General features: G+C 36.2%; 5 protein-coding genes across 10 annotated transcripts; 1 reads left to right on the top strand and 4 right to left on the bottom strand.

Moving 5' to 3' along the window:
• The first annotated feature begins 3,065 nt into the window (after positions 1 to 3,065).
• Positions 3,066 to 4,247, top strand: LOC17885926 (F-box/LRR-repeat protein At1g06630). Its single transcript, XM_023783157.1, has 2 exons — positions 3,066 to 3,977; positions 4,066 to 4,247. Exons 1-2 carry the CDS (start codon positions 3,066 to 3,068, stop codon positions 4,228 to 4,230), a joined length of 1,077 nt encoding a protein of 358 aa, XP_023638925.1. The 3' UTR covers positions 4,231 to 4,247.
• Positions 4,248 to 4,598: 351 nt separating this feature from the next.
• On the bottom strand, positions 4,599 to 6,038 carry LOC17886534 (farnesol kinase, chloroplastic). The gene is made up of 4 exons (XM_023783481.1): positions 5,804 to 6,038; positions 5,604 to 5,671; positions 5,395 to 5,526; positions 4,599 to 5,104 (listed from the first exon to the last, which is right to left on the bottom strand). Exons 1-4 carry the CDS (start codon positions 5,918 to 5,920, stop codon positions 4,831 to 4,833), a joined length of 591 nt encoding a protein of 196 aa, XP_023639249.1. The 5' UTR covers positions 5,921 to 6,038; the 3' UTR covers positions 4,599 to 4,830.
• Positions 6,039 to 6,122: 84 nt separating this feature from the next.
• LOC17886989 (flap endonuclease GEN-like 2) lies at positions 6,123 to 10,560 on the bottom strand. Of its 4 annotated transcripts, none has more exons than XM_023783479.1 (15): positions 10,449 to 10,560; positions 10,198 to 10,355; positions 9,869 to 9,930; positions 9,640 to 9,767; positions 9,400 to 9,451; positions 9,232 to 9,304; positions 9,061 to 9,134; positions 8,837 to 8,884; positions 8,622 to 8,681; positions 8,326 to 8,488; positions 8,093 to 8,192; positions 7,787 to 7,869; positions 7,574 to 7,674; positions 7,223 to 7,353; positions 6,123 to 6,769 (listed from the first exon to the last, which is right to left on the bottom strand). In XM_023783479.1, the coding sequence occupies exons 1-15, from the start codon at positions 10,514 to 10,516 to the stop codon at positions 6,223 to 6,225; spliced, it is 1,848 nt and encodes a 615-aa protein (XP_023639247.1). In that variant the 5' UTR covers positions 10,517 to 10,560; the 3' UTR covers positions 6,123 to 6,222. The 4 variants fall into 4 exon arrangements, with proteins under 4 accessions (XP_023639247.1, XP_023639246.1, XP_006290780.1 ...); XM_023783478.1 differs by having other exon boundaries at positions 7,223 to 7,359; positions 10,449 to 10,559; XM_006290718.2 differs by lacking the exon at positions 8,837 to 8,884 and having other exon boundaries at positions 7,223 to 7,359; positions 10,449 to 10,558.
• Positions 10,561 to 10,875: 315 nt separating this feature from the next.
• Positions 10,876 to 12,489, bottom strand: LOC17885931 (membrane steroid-binding protein 2). Its single transcript, XM_006291732.2, has 2 exons — positions 12,094 to 12,489; positions 10,876 to 11,444 (listed from the first exon to the last, which is right to left on the bottom strand). Exons 1-2 carry the CDS (start codon positions 12,399 to 12,401, stop codon positions 11,057 to 11,059), a joined length of 696 nt encoding a protein of 231 aa, XP_006291794.1. The 5' UTR covers positions 12,402 to 12,489; the 3' UTR covers positions 10,876 to 11,056.
• Positions 12,490 to 13,575: 1,086 nt separating this feature from the next.
• LOC17886967 (F-box/LRR-repeat protein At3g48880) lies at positions 13,576 to 16,015 on the bottom strand. Of its 3 annotated transcripts, none has more exons than XM_006291438.2 (3): positions 15,941 to 16,015; positions 14,632 to 15,008; positions 13,576 to 14,353 (listed from the first exon to the last, which is right to left on the bottom strand). In XM_006291438.2, the coding sequence occupies exons 2-3, from the start codon at positions 14,994 to 14,996 to the stop codon at positions 13,789 to 13,791; spliced, it is 930 nt and encodes a 309-aa protein (XP_006291500.2). In that variant the 5' UTR covers positions 14,997 to 15,008; positions 15,941 to 16,015; the 3' UTR covers positions 13,576 to 13,788. The 3 variants fall into 3 exon arrangements, with proteins under 3 accessions (XP_006291500.2, XP_023639182.1, XP_023639181.1); XM_023783414.1 differs by lacking the exon at positions 15,941 to 16,015 and adding an exon at positions 15,867 to 15,922; XM_023783413.1 differs by lacking the exon at positions 15,941 to 16,015 and adding an exon at positions 15,722 to 15,855.
• Positions 16,016 to 16,024: the final 9 nt, after the last annotated feature.

The raw sequence follows: 16,024 nt of genomic DNA, 5'->3' as shown, positions 1-16,024 counted from the left end.
ACGAAACACTTCATCAAATCTTTAGTTATTAAATTTTATAGGTGGAGCCGAACACTTTGAATTTTCATGTCATGATTTCAATACGACAATGCTATTAATTAATATTTTGTCGACACAAAATAAATACTTTTTTTTTATATATATTTCAGGACAATCAGACTCTTTGATGTGCTTGCCTTTTCAAATTATGTTAGAGGTTAACTTAATTAAACTACCACAATTATATTTGGCTTGCAATTGTGATTAGTCCACCAAATTATGCATTAGTGGACATTCTTTTTACAGTAATCCACCAATATATACTATCAAAACTTAAATTACATTATTAGCATGTGATGTTGTGAATTATTCTTATTGGTTGTGAATAGAAATAATCTAACTTAACTATACAAGTTAGTTAAATTTTCCAAGGATAGACTTTTTTTTTTGAAATTTTAAACTAATTCCTACTTGCCTTCCTCAAGATAAACTCTTATTATAAAATATAAACATATAGTAAGTCATTGGTTAATTGGCTTTTGTTTTTGTCCTACATATTTGTTTATTTTTATTATAAGAAATACTTGTTTATGACATTATTAAAATAATTACATTATTGGTTTGACAAGTGCAAACAACTTAAATGATTTATATTAGTGACGTCTTCGTGTGATTTGATGATATATAATATTATAAACAAAAAATTCATTAGTATAACAACATTCACTTAAACAACTTAATTTTCTATTAGTAATAGCATATACACATTACATTTATTTATCGCCTTAGTGTATATTACTTCTACAGCATGAAAAAAGGGAAAAAAGTAAAATACAAACAATGAAAAGAATAACACTATTACAAAACATTTAACAAGCTTTGTGACAATTTAGGAAACGATTCTTAATATAGACCTTGGAACTTTGGGAGAGGTTAGGAATATTTTTAGGTAGCCGACACTGTGATGACGTTAGCTGCGGATTAGTGTTATCTTGACATTCACTGTTGTGTTTAACTGAAGATTCCAAATATTGCTTTCTGTGCCACACGACTTATTTAGCATGGTTTTGTTAGGGTCTAATCATACAATGACACAATTACCTATCAAAACTCGATATTGACATATACTTTGCTTTAGATGTTAATTAGAGAAAACAAAAATGATGAACTTATATGGGTTTTATGGTGTGTGGCGTTGAGCTATTTCACTGATGAAGAATTAGGTTAGTAAAGTGAATAAGAATAACTAGGTTACACATTTTTACTACGTAAACTTAAAACATTTTAGCTAAAGAGTAAATACATTATTGTTTTTGTAAAGCCGTCAAGTTTGATAGAACAAAATTTTGAAGAATGAATTTATGCAATAATATACAAAATATCATAATTAAATTCAATTGAAGTGGCTTACCTAATATATTCAGCTGAACCTAAAATATATAACTGATAACAATTAAGAACTATTATTACTAGTTAATTTATGAACTATATAAATTATCATTCCTGTTACTATGTTTAAATATATTACCATTTAAAGAGATAATAGAAATGAATTCGTTATTCACTGAATAAAAAATTATCACTAGAGTCAACTCTCTACCTCTTTTTGCGGAGAGAGGTTGACCAAATATCAAATTGTGACAACAAGAAGAGGTGTCGACAGAAGAAAGTTTAATTAAAATTTAAAAAAAACAGAGAAGTGGTTTATATATAAACAGTTACAAAATATGTATAGTTTGGTTTAATATACAACATTACAACTTATGGATTTGCTTACAAACTTAAGTCAACAATGTATTAAAAAGTCGTGGACCAATCATGTCTTTACTCATTTCTTTTCATTTTTGTTGTTGTCTACCAAACATGTTTTTCTTTTCTAACATTTTTTATAGATTTTTTTCCTGATAATGTTAGACAATATTTTGTTTTTTGTTATTGTCAAGTTTTTTTTATAGGAAAAAAGAAAACACCATGTACATAAAATTTCGTTTTTTTATTAAGTTTTCTTTCCAACTTTGGTTTTTTTAGAGTTAAAAAATAGACATTTTATACTATGATTTTTTTTTTATCGTTAGACAAAGCTTTTTTATTAAAGAAATAAGCAGATATATATACTACTTAATTAGTGAATATACACACCTCTTCACAAAACTTTTTATTGACCTTTAACAAAAATAAACAATCTTGAAAATAAAAGATTTAAGTGTCTTTCTTGGAAAGAGTCACTCGTGAATTCGTTTTCTATTGGTACCATTTTGGTTTGTCGTCATCATGCATGCATATAAAAAGTTTTGTTTACCGGTGATGAATCTATCCAATTTGAAACATCCCCCTGTCATTGTTTTTTATTACACTGCAAAAAAAAAAGTGATATATTCAAACTCTAAACCTTCTTAAATATATTTGTGCTATCTTAACAAAACCACAAAATAATTTCCAAAGTATTAAACTACAATATGGTACAGTACTTAAAACTCTTTCAGTAAGAAAATCTTCCGCGAGGTAGACGCTATAGTTAAATTGAATCAAACAAGGCAATATTGTAGAAATACGTATGATCAACAAAAGAGAAGAAAACTAGCTGAAAATGAAAGTACAGAACTCGATCTCAGAGTCATGGGCCAGGCCCAATAATGGAGTGAGAATAAAGTAATGGGCCAGGCCCAGTAATGGATTCGCTAAGAACATCCGTTTCCAACATTGCCTAATGAACAACGTACAAAACCTAATCGTCATCGACCAAAACCAGGTTCAACAACTACTGTACATGTATTCTTCAAATTATAACATTACATTTAGCAATTAAATATAAACAACATTCCTTAATGTTAAAACCGTTATCATGGAGAATTATAATTGACAATTTTTAATGTGTATATCTTTATGTAAATGTTTCATCTAATTAATCCCTAAACTATGAATCGAAGACCCCCGATATATATATATACATCATCCTCTGTGCGAAGACATCCACCGGTAGCCTCAATTTCATATGACTGGTAAATCCATGCAAGACAGTTGAATCACTCTGAGCTCTCTTCATCTTTCAGGCACTTTTAAGGAAGACGTTGGTTGTCTCTGTTTGTATGGATACCAAAAAGCTGTCTACTGGCTCCAGAGATGCGATCAGCTGCCTCCCTCATGAGGTTCTGGGCGTCATCTTGTCCTCAGTTCCGACCAAACTTGCTGCTTCAACATCTCTTCTCTCGAAAAAGTGGAGGAACGTGTTTGCATTGGTGCATAATCTTGATTTTGATGATTCTGACTTGCTGCAACCGGAAGAGGGTGAAGAAGAGATGGGTGTGATGCGGGAGAGCTTCAGGAATTTTGTTGATACAACTCTCGCTTTGCAATGCGGTTCGCCTATCAAGAGATTCTCTCTCAAATGCCACATTCATGACTATTACAGTGAGTCCGCTCATCTGGTCCGCTGGGTATGTAATGCCTTAGATCGTGGTGTTTTGGACCTAAGTCTAGAGACCAGTGTTCAGGCCTTGATACCTTCTGAGCTCTTCACGAGCAAGACGCTAGTTAAACTTAGACTTGGAACGCAAGTTACTGTTGAAGTATTTCCTCCAGAAGCGTCTCTCCCAGCGCTTAAGATTCTCATCTTCGAATCAGTCTTGATTCGACCTGATGATATGTGTAATGTACTTCTCCCTGGCTGTCCAGTGCTCGAGGAGTTATATCTTTATTACGACGGGTTTGAAGGATGGCCATACCGCATAACGAGTCAGACCATCAAGAGACTAGTGGTTCAGTACGATGAGTTTGAAATTGAGTCTATGAGTTTTATGTCCATTGACGCCCCAAATCTACTCTTCCTGGACTACTCCCATTATGCCTTGTATGATTATCCACTAGTTAACTTGGCTTCTCTAGTCGAAGCTAGGTTGGATATTCAGTATAGTAAAAGAGTCGTGAGGCCGGATATAACGGGTCTCATTAATGGGATAAGCAATGTCGAGACCTTGCATCTTTCTCCCGATTCTGTTGATGTAAGTTTCCCGATTTCTTTCTTTACAACATTTAATGGGAGCTTGTATATATATATTTACGTCAAGTGTGCGTGTATGTGTGTTTAAGGTGATTTCTCTATGTGTTGGACGTGGATTACTTCTACCGGTGTTCAATAATCTTGTAAGCTTGACTTTTGGGAGTAAGAATGAAAAAGGTTGGAAACTGTTGCCGTATCTGATTGAGCAGTCTCCAAAGCTTGAAACTCTAATCATCCAGGTAATATATCATTAGTAAAACCCATGAGAGAGAGAGAGAGAGAGAGAGAGGGGGGACTTAGTGGTTGATCCTTAACATGTATCTTCTTGATGCTTCTCCAGGGGCTGGCCATAGTTACACAGGCGATGTGACCATGCGTACGTTCCAAGTGAAGGTGTTGCGTGTTCTCGGTTATGAAGGAACTGCAAAAGAGTTGGAACACTTTAAATTTTTTATAGGAGAGTCGGAATGCCTTGAAGTAGTGATAGTGGAGGCTGCGGAAGCTGTGGTGTAGGATGCCATGTATTGCAAACCAAAAGGCTCCTGTTGGTGACGCTTCTTGGATTTTCCGTTTCATCCAAGTGCAAGATCTCATGTAGTTTATCTATTACAATTTGCAGAACGTCTGTTAAGTCGTCATATTTCTCACTAAATGGATAGAACATTAAAACATTGTACCTAGCTGCAGTTTCAGCTGAAAATTAACATCCATGGACAACAACAGTATGAGATTTTACACTAATATACAAGTAGATGGTGATTCTGAATGCAGTTTTACCTAGCTCCACACCACAGGGCAAACAAGCTCGACCCTTATATTTTATTTGATGACACAAAACAAAGAGAGGTGCACTATTAAAAGAGTAGAAAACCGACCAATGCAGAGGTTAAGGAGACGGTGAGATTGTCGTCAATGTCAGTGCTTATGGGGAGTGATTCCACAAGAGCTGATGCTATAGAGATGACGGCAAACCGAAGAATCATTCCCCCGCTAGCCTCGATGTAACCAAATGAAGCAAAGTAGTACATATACCCAACAGAAGCTAAGAACCCGGCGGTGGCCATTCCAATGCTACCAGCAAATGATTTGTTTCTGTTGTAAGGAAGCCTCTCTGTTCCAAGACGCCTCCTGCGCAAAGGTTACATATTACCGCAATCGAGATTGGGGATGTTTTCCAACAGACGATACAGACCACTGTGATTGACAGTACATAATAAAGAGGTCCTTTAAGTAGTTCCCTGATGCAGAGAGCAACTATAGACACTTTGTGAAATGACACAAAGCAATAATAAAGAGTAGAACTGAATCTTGACCATAAAAACCAAAATTACTAAGAGATAGTTAAAAAATTGAGTTCATCCAAGTTAAGTCAAATACTAAGAGGCATGTGGTAGGGTACTTTTGTGTGATTAAGCTACCTGCGATCTCCATGTCTGGTCATTGACTTTATGGTTCCTTCGTCGTGGTACACTCCCAGGCCAAGCAATAGCATCCGTATTATATTGAGTCCAGTGACAAGAGATGCAAAAAGCGCTCCTTGGATTCCAGAACTGAAATAATTGGGTATTGGGATTAACTGATGAAAGCTGAAATGCAAAGCTGGTCCATCACTTTCCTTCCGTATTACCTGAACAGCGGCCAGCAAAGCAGAAACACTAGCCCTATATTTATATGCACAAGCTTTCGGATGAGTTTCTGTACAACAACAACAACAACAACAACAAAAAAAAAGACACCAATGTCAACGGCAGATGCTAAACCAATGCCTCACTTAAAAAAAAACAACATCCAAGGAATCGACGGCGTATGTGAATTGGAGAAATGGACCTGGTCGAGGATGCCGCGTTTGCCAATCTCTCCCCAGAAACTGAGGCACGAGAAGGTAATGACGCCGAAGATTCCACACGCGCTTGAATCCGTTACAACCGAATTCTTAGGAAACATCACGGCTGGCGACCGAACAAGACCTGCCTACGAGAATCTGTCGTCTTAAACCTTAGAAGTGATTGATCTAAGACTAGTCACGATTCCAACAGTGAGAAGAAGACAGCTAGGTAGACAAGGAGATGAAATCAAAGAGCAGAGCTTAATAGTTTACTACTACTAGTAGGCCAGTAGCCATATAAATTTGGTTTTACTTTGAAAATAACTAATTAATCAGATTAAAGAACTCGTAACATTTATTATTCTTACAATGCATAGATATATGTAGTTATCTTAAATGATCATCGTCCAGTTTTGTTTCATCAGAGTATAATGTCCTTCCTCATGTTTTGAAGAAACATCCTAAGCTCTCTTGCTTTTTTGCAATGTTCTTCATCATCTGTCTCTGAATCACTCAGCTCAATCACACTCTCAAGTTGCTGATCATGGCTCTTCTTTTCTTGATAACTTCTTGACACTCTGGGTGGACGAGTTTCTGGACAAGGGCTTATCAGATCAATGACTTCTGTTTCCGGATACAATGAACAAGAACTTGGACCAACACTGAATCTATCCATTTCCGACCAAGCGTTATTGCTATTTTCTCTCTCGGGTGAATCAATAAGACACAAGTAGTCATGTTTCTTGGAATTTTCTTGTTTTTCTTTTTCTTGCCCAGCTTTTTCTAGGGTGCTTGTAGTTACTACAGAGGTTGTGTTGAGAGTAAGGTGTTGGAGTTCGAGGCTGAGTTCGGTAAGAGAAGAAGATTTGGTCGGTGAACTAGTATTCTTCTGTTTTTGTTTCGGCTTCGGTTTCTTCTTCTTTGCTGCCATTTTCTCCTTGAACTCTATGATCTTCTCAGGACAAGCCCTGAAAAGAAACGAGATATAAATATGAAAAACCAGAACGAGAACAGTAATTCAGTGAACAGCAATCAAAAACTGAACCATGTTTGGTGTTATGTGATATATAACCAGAAGCTTTGGCTAAGTAGATTTATTAAGTTTTGTTTTGACGTTCCATATTTAGCCAAACAATTACTCTTCTATGAATTTTTTATAGCCAAACCAAACTAAATAACTGGACAGGAGCGTTTCTAGCATCTAGTTTAGTCCACAGCTGATACTTTTACATGAAGATCTGCTTACTCTAGACACTATTTCAGTTATTGGTTCATACTGCTTTAAGCTTTTGGATTTAAAGGCCAAAGAACACAAGTTTAATCAATGTCAATCACTTGAGCCAAATGTTTAGATTTCTAGTAAACTTTATTCCCAGTCTTGAGTAAATGGGTGAAGGTCAAACTATGATAATTATCATTACCTTTCTACAAGATCAGCAGGAACAATGGACGTCTCTAACCCTTCTAGATCATTCCATGAGACTTCAAAACATTCTCTTCCCTGTACTTTGCGAGTCTTTATGATTTCAGACACCGGACACTTCTCTCGCATCTGTGGCTGCAAGGATTTTTTTGGCAAGGGTTAAGACAAGTTATAGTTTAACATCCAACTGATTGATGTAAGGGAAAACCAGTTAAATTTAAGCTGCTGGTTTCTTTAAACTCAAAACAAAACCAAAAGTTTCATATTAACATGTGTACCGTCTGAATTTGATGAATTCATGTTTGAGTAAATTCTAACGTTAAACCTGCCTGAGAGAGAGAGAGGTAACCTTATCGAGATGAAGGTTAACTTCAACCTCAGTTGATCTTGATTGCAAAATAGCGAACCTTCTCAGATTTCTTTCAGCAACTTTAGGAAGTATGTATTCATCTAAAATGAAAGATAGTGAAAAAGGAGAAACGTTAGTTTCACAATTGGTTCTGTACAATGTCTGCAAATGCAACCTAGAAGGAATAAGAAATTTGTAAATCCAAAGTAATACCTGTTTTCTCAGGGGGCCACTCAAAGTACTGATGACATATCTCCTGAAGCTTGGTGCGCTGGAAAGAGAATTCAGCTAGGGCCCTGAAAAAGCAGTATTAATATTATATCACTTCCTTCATCCGAAATATGAATGAATGCTTTCCAGGTTCACTAATCTCCAGGCTTAACAGACTTATAAGCTTGTTGCTACAAAAAATGGGGATATGTACGTGGTAGCTCTAAGAGTAGGTATGTATAGTCTGAAGCAGAATTATCATCCCAGATTCCCAGGACTGACACCAAAGAAATGGAAATAAGTATTAACCTGGAAACTGTAGTAGAGCCTGCTTGGTGGCACTTGGGGTTCATGAACGCATCGATCACCTGCTTGATCTGTTCCAGTCCTTCTGGATCACGATTTTTTCCTACAACAAGTTGAAATTACGGAAAGAGCTTTTGATAAGAAAACACTCTGTTTGGGTTACCACCAAAATCAATTAAGTGGATAAGTCAAGCATGTCAATTAACAAAACACAAATAAGTTGTTGCTTTCAGTACCATTTATAACCACCAAAGGTAAGGTCCCCTTTTTGTTGCACACAGAAGGCTTAACTTGCTTCTTAGGCTTTCTAGGTTTTTCCGCAAAGGCAAGTCCTTCTGAGACAACCTTTTCAAGAATAATATTTTCTCCAATCGACCTAACAATCTCACAAGCTTTCACCTGTACAAACAAGATTTTTATTTTATTTTTATCGTGAGCCATTTGTATTCCAACTATTGATAAAACATACAAACTAGAATAATACACAACCCTGATAGATGGAGGTATATAAAAGCCTGAGTCATGAACATACCTGACGAAGCCCACGAACTCCCTGAGAGTAATCACTGCCAAGCAAAAGCGCTAGAGCTATCTGGAACACCACCCAATAAAACACTGTATAAATAACCTTACCATTTGATGAAGCATATCTAAGATCACAAAGTTGTTTGACGAATGGAATAATAGATAACAATGTGCAGCTGGTTTTCTTGTCTACTGATGCAACTAGTGGAATTTAGCCCTCACAGCTACAACATTGTAGTGGAACCATTCATACTCACAGTCATATCTCCCCTGAGTTTATTGAGAAAATAATATAAGCTAAAATATCACATGCCACCTTTTGCAAGTATGCATTCATGCTTCTACCAATCAAATCGTTTTATAATAACATGGTGAAGCTTTGTAAAAACGAAAGATCAGGGTTAAGTATATAAAGCCGATCACTTAAAGAGACGCAGTTAAGTTACCAATGAGTTCCGTCCAAGACCAAGCTTTTTCTTGATGTCATCCATCTCATAGCAAACAACATAACCTCCTTCACCTAGTTCATTGGCAAATTTATTAGGCCATATAATACCATTAACAAATATCAGACGGCAAAAGAAACCAACAGGGCTAAAGAGTCTCTCTCCACTCACCAAGGCATATTTCTCTATATACAGTCTTTGCACCAAAAAGGAAGATATCTGAATCAGAGCTAAAACAGGCGTCCTACGGATAATCATGAAAACCATAAGTTATTATTGATAATTGTGTTAACTGAATGACGAACAAGAAACTGATTAATGCTGAAAAATGTGTCTTACACATAAGGATTCTGAATTTAGCAGTGCGCATTGCGCCTCAGCCTCCTCAATCCTACATTTGAAGGAAAAACACATATGAGAATCTAGTTATCAATATTACTAGGCCTCTCAAACAAGAAACTAGACCATATATGTTTGATAGTCCATGTGTTACAGTGGAAAACCCTTTCATAATTACAGCAAAACACTCAGAACCATAGTCACATTGTCAATTCTAAGTGAACAGTCGTGGAGAATTACCCGTCTAAACAAAGTATCCCCAGCGTTGATGCAATAACTTTCGCCTCTTTGATGATGCACGAGAACTCGGACCCCATATTTCTTTTGAGTGAAGTCTCTTTACCAGGTTCAACGCCATCGTCAGCGACCTGGCTGAACCAATAAAGCATTAAAAACCGATAACTATTCCGAAAACTAGCAATCATATGCAACGATAAAACCACTAATCCCTCATTTGACATCATTGTACCTCGAATCTTGCTTTCAACCGACGCCTGTAAGTTGGTACTTTGATTCCGGGAATTGCACCATCTACAATTACAAGGCACATTGCAACAAGTCAAGTATGATCAAATACCATAAGAAAAAACCAATTCTTTATCACAAAACATCAATAACTCAGAACTGATTTGATCACTCATGCTTCTTCTGCTACAACTATTCGCAATGATAACAACGATACAAACGCTGCATAAACAACAAACCCACCAGCGAAATGACAGAAATTGAGCTACAAAAAAACCCCAAAATTGGTTAATCTGAAGGCAATTGCACAACAGAAGGGTAGAATTACATTACCTGAGACTAAAATGATGGAGCAGTTTAGGGCAATTAGGGCTCGGAGTCGATGAAAGAATCCCCGAAGATAAACTTTTTCTTTGGTGGCGCAATAAGATTTGTTCACTTTATGCAACTCAACCATCCAACACGAGAGATCCACGCATACCCTTTTGTTTCTACAGCGATTAGATCTCGTTAAAGACTTGGTCTTTTTAAAAAAACCCAGTAAGGTTAAAAGAGAAATAGAGAAGAAGCAATAATAAACTCACTGAAGATGATCGAGTGGGAAAGTCTTCTTACAAGGCTCCAAAACATCCCACAGATACTTCACCCCCATTGGTTTCTTCACCTTCGAGAGGGAGAGAGAGGGATACAGAGAGAGACAGAGACTAAGAGGGAAGAAAATAATATGATATTTGAATTTGAAAATTTTGGATCAATAATTTGAAGCCGAGAAGTCATACTTAGTTTGACCAATGTAATATTTTCCATTCATTATTTTTTTTTTTTTTTTTCCTCCTATTTGTTTTTTTTTCCTTAGGAAATATTCCTCAAATAATCAAATGGTGTAACATATTGTTTAAAAAATTGCTTGGTAAATAAATGAAACATTTTTATGTTTTTAAAAATGCAAAAACGGTAGGTGTTTATTTATCTTGAAACCTCAAATTGCTATAATAAAAATAAACATCGATGTAGAAATAATGAAATTTGAAGCTTCCATAACCAGAATTAGAGCTGTCATTATATAAGATCCAAAAAGTACACACCAAGCCACCATTTTTTATTCAGCTTGCTTCTTCCACCTTGAGCTATATATACGACTCATACTTAAACCATGGAAAAATCCCACTACTTTCTCAAGATTACATTGGCTTTACTCCTTTGCAGCATCATCATCATCATCATTTGCAACATCCTTCTTCTCCGTGATTTTCTCGTCTATGCCTTTCGAAGTTTCATCATTGGTAACTGCGGAAGCTTCTTGTTCACTGTTTGTAGAAAGACCTTCTGCAGAGGTAGCCTTTGTTTCCGAAGCTTCTGAACTTTGGTTGCCTTCTTCATCCTTCTTTTTAATGGTTCCCACTTTGACATACTTGCTCATGAACTTGTACTCCCAGTCTTGTAACGCCTCTAGCTCAAATGCACCGAGGCCTGAGATATCTCCAGTCAAGTCTTGGTCCTCAAATGACATCTTTGCCAGAGCTCGGCTTGCATCTTTCCCTGCAAACAGAGCATATGGCCCGCCTGGTCCATAGAACATTCTGTACAAAAAGAACATATGCCAAGAGAGTTTGTGACCCAGTAGTAAGACTCAAGTTGAGTTTGACGATTGAAAAACTATGTTAATGGGAAATGAGAGTATGATTCATATAGATATGTAGTACATCTCATGAACAATGCACAAAAGAAACAACGATATGCATACATACAACTAAGGGATATGACCGCAACTGGGTTGACTACCAACAATGTTAGCTAGAACTTCACTCAAAACATGATGGGATCAAATGATAATTCTGAACCAAAGGCAGAGAACTGATGGAAGATAAAGTGTAGTCGAATAAAAATCAAGTGAACTGATGGAAGATTTGGGCTTTAAGTATGATGCAAAAGCAAAAACAAACGAACATTATGAACAAAAGGCAGAGAATATTCATCAAATTCCCAGAAAAGGTCAGACCAAGTTAGATAACCAAAAGCTCTCAGCTTTATTTAAAGGAATTAACTTAAACGAGCATCCGAGATTGTAATCAAACAAACAACAAAACCCCAAATTCTTATCTACATGATTAACTAACATAAACCCTAAAATCTAGAAACTACCTGGATTGAAATCGTATCCTAGTTGTGATAGTTAGGATTCAAATAATAATTTCCATGAAGTAGTAAAGATCGTCAAGTAACTATTACCTGCTCTGAGTAACATCATAGATCTGACCCTTGATGGCCATAAGAAGGGGCTTTGTAGAATCGGCGCCGTCATATAGCTTAAGATCCTCCTCAGTGATTTCTCCGAGCTGAACAGGCGGCGGAAGAGGCTCAGATTCCGGCTGAACCTCCAAAGAACGAGGCCGGTGAACTTCGGGGGAGACGAAGAAACCGGAGACGACTTGATAAACGGCGAAAGCGAGAGCAAGTACGGTGAAAAACGCAGCTGGAGAAAGCCCGGTGTAAGCTGTGATCGTTTCCTTCAACGTCTCCCATACTTGCAGAACCATGATTAAGCTAAATCGAGAAGAGAGAGAGAGAGAGAGAGAGAAAGATAGAATCGGTGGTTCACTGTTCAGAGGAGCTTAAAGAATCTTCAGTAAAGTTTATGTGTTTTAATTTTTTCAGATTTTATAATTAATTTTGGAATCGAGAATTAAACATAAAATATTATTATTTATACAGTATTTGGTTGAAAATACAAACAATTGGTCAATTACGCAACCAGATTTTTAAACGTTTTTGATAGTCTTCGTCGTCAAAGACGAATAATTTATAAAATATAGTATTTTTAGAGGTACTTGTTTAATTTGAAAAATATATTTGTTTTTGGTAGTATACATAGAATATTCAAAACGTTTTATTAAAGAAAAGATCGAGTTACACCTAACTAGTGTTTATGGGTGAGTTTAATAAAATAGTGTTCGGACTGTTCGGTGAGGCCGTTCGAGACGAGTGGTAGGTAAGAGATATATAGGTAGAGATGATTGCAAACTAAATGTGACTAATCTTATATGTATTTTAGATTAATTATTTTGGTTAGAGAGACCAGACATACCAGTTTAGTTTAAATTATTTAAGCAAAACGTTTGGTCTATAATATTGATTATGCTAGAGTTAAGAATGGTTTTGCACTTTCGACTATTCACAGATTATAGTTGAGATTTGTAAACTCAAACGACAATGAGTAAACTCACTACGTACGTAAACATGTTTTAAGTGGCCAAAGACTGCGGATTTCTATGGTTTTTGGTTTCGGATGGTTCGATTATAACTCATGTAATCTATGTTTGGAGTAGGTTATACTAATTATTCTATATCGCATTAACTCATTTTTGTAAATCTTCGATAAATAGTGATTAAAAAAAAATGAGTTTGAGATAGCATAACTACTGCGACAAAACGCAGTTTTAGTGCCATTTTTTTTGTGATGAAAAAATGAATTGAGCATGTAACATGCATGTTTTTTTTTTTTTTTTTTTTTTTTATGAAGTTGTTGTATATATAATCGGAAAAGGTTTATGAGCTAATCGTTTATACCTTTTTTTAAAAATTAGTTCACATTTTGACTAGTTATTGTAAAGTTTTATAAAATCATATTAACCTTGCTTTTCAACATTTATTTTCTTCTCTATGTCTGTTTCAGAAAGTTTAATAAACAAAAGCTATAGACACAAAACACTGTAACATTTGAAAAGTTTAATGTTTTATTTTCCTACTTGTGTCAAAGTTGGTGATCCAAAGTTGATCACTACAAGTTTTACAAACAAACATTCGCATTTGCCTACATATATATACACATAATACGTTTATATCAAAACAACCCACAAATCAACTCAAATGAACAAAGAAGAAAGTTAAAAGTTTTCACAAAGAGAAAAAATCACAAAGACATCATCAAAGATGAAGAGAAGTCACTTCATCAACCTTCCACTCTCCTTCCTCGTATTTATACCATCTCACTATCCCTTCATCGTTCTCTGTCCTCTGACACATCACACACGTCTTGTGCTCCATACAAGTCAAGAACCTCTTCAACCTCCCCGTTTTCTCCGTTATCGTCTTATCCAGCTCTCTAATAATCACCTTCTGCTGCGGTTGCCAACCGCTGTACTCCACGAGGTGAGAGTGTGATATGTTGAGCACTTCAAGGCTCGGTAATCCGTCAAGGATTTTCAAGAGCGCTTCCTGCTTTATCGCTGAGCATCTAAGGCTGAGGATTTTGAGATTTGGGAGGCAGCTGATAAGTGTGTTTGCAAAGAAGACCTCAAATGGACCCATGATCTTGAGCTCTTTAAAATTCTTGCAGTTCTTGGCGATTTCTGTTAAGAGATAAGGCGGGTTTGCGATGCTCGGCATTGTTAGTGACTCAAGATCTTTCCAGATTCTTATCGCTTTGCATATACCAGTCTTCTTTATTCTGTTCCAAGCCGGCAGGACAACCCGTCTCAACCCTGGACACCTGCATATATTGAGTACAGCCAATTTTTGAACTTTTAGCATTTAGAAGATTCAACTCAATTGCAATTCACCAATTTTGACTAAGACAGGGCATATAACTTAAACCAAACCAAAAACTGAACCAAACTTTTTCTGAAAACTGATGAGAGTGATTTTTTAATAACCAAACTAAACCAAAATTCTGTTCTACCAACAGATTTAACAGAAAACAGAACTCTGGCCATACTTTGATGGAACAATTTGGAAGAAAACTAAGGGGAAGTAAGAAAAGGAACATACCTTTCTGCGGTGTAAGTAAGCTGATCATCACTCAGAAACAAGTTGAAATGGAAGATCAAGGTCCTGGTGTTTCCTCCGCTAAGGCTCATGGAGAGTCTCAGGATGCGGGTCAAGGCCTCATCAGATCGGCGTTCAACATAGACATAAGGCTCTAATGGGATCTTGATGAAACTAGATCTCATGTGTGACAAATCAAGAGTCTTCCACAGAATCGGATCGCAACAAGCAGCTCTCCATCCTCTACAAACATGAGCTAATCCAGAAGTCAGCTCGAAGACGCTAAACTTCTGGAAAATTCTTACTAAGATGTCAGTGTCCAACTCTTCCCATCTCCTCACTCGACGACTCTCATACTCTTCTTCCATTCTTGCTGTGCCCTAAACAAGATAAAGAACGTCAATCAAAAGTCCTTATTCCTGAAGAGCTTATAGAATATGAGATATGAAAACACACATCAATTCTCTTATTCTCTCCATAAATATGAGATTCTAATCAATCAACCCTCTCTTGAACCCCTCAATTCCCAAGATTCCATCACAAGATTGATGCTATCAGTCAATGAGTTACCAAACACACTGAATCACACAAACAGAGTATTCAAACCCAACTATGATAATTTGGGAGATAATAGAAACATAGTAAAAAGTCACAAATAGAAAGAAAAAAAACTTATCTCCCCTTAGGTAAACCTATAAACCACCAAAGCTTTCTCTGTTCTAAACTTATCTCCCCTTAGGTAAACCTATAAACCACCAAAGCTTTCTATGTTCTAAACCAACAAAATCGATCTTCATCCTTGTTTATAAGAAAAAGGTAACAGCAAACATAAAAAAGGAAAACTTCCCTATCAGAAAGTGAATTGAAATCAAAACCCAAAACCAATTCACAGTAGAACTATGCAACACATAAAACCAAAAGATCCCATTTGCAAAAGACAAGTCAAAATCTCAAACTCAAAACGATTGTGGCCAAGAAACTGAAAGATCACAGAATAACACAGAAGATCGTAAAACTCAGAAGGACATAGAATTAGGCAAATCTGATGTAAAGGAATCGAATTTCGAGAATCTAGAGGAATAAGATCGTAAACCCCCAAAACTCTGTCAACGAATCGATCTGATCTTGTGACATTCTCAAATTAGTCGAACTGAAATTAAAAAAAAACCGTATACGTATAGATCTCGAATCGCCATTTCCTCAATTCACAATCGAACAAGAAACAAAGAGAGACTCACAATGGAATCAGATCGTAAACAAGAAGGAAGCTGAAACACGCAAAAAAGGAGCACTGAGAAATCAATCAAAGAACCTTTTGGAAGAGGCAAATCGTTTGGCGACGACGACACCGTTACAATCTCTCGCTAGCCAATGAAACTAGATGATATGAAAAATA

This window comes from Capsella rubella, unplaced genomic scaffold (genome assembly GCF_000375325.1).
Source record: "Capsella rubella cultivar Monte Gargano unplaced genomic scaffold, Caprub1_0 scaffold_5, whole genome shotgun sequence".
Classification (NCBI taxonomy): domain Eukaryota; kingdom Viridiplantae; phylum Streptophyta; class Magnoliopsida; order Brassicales; family Brassicaceae; genus Capsella; species Capsella rubella.
Note: the sequence above shows the minus strand (reverse complement) of the source record. Positions and strands in the feature narration are given on the sequence as shown.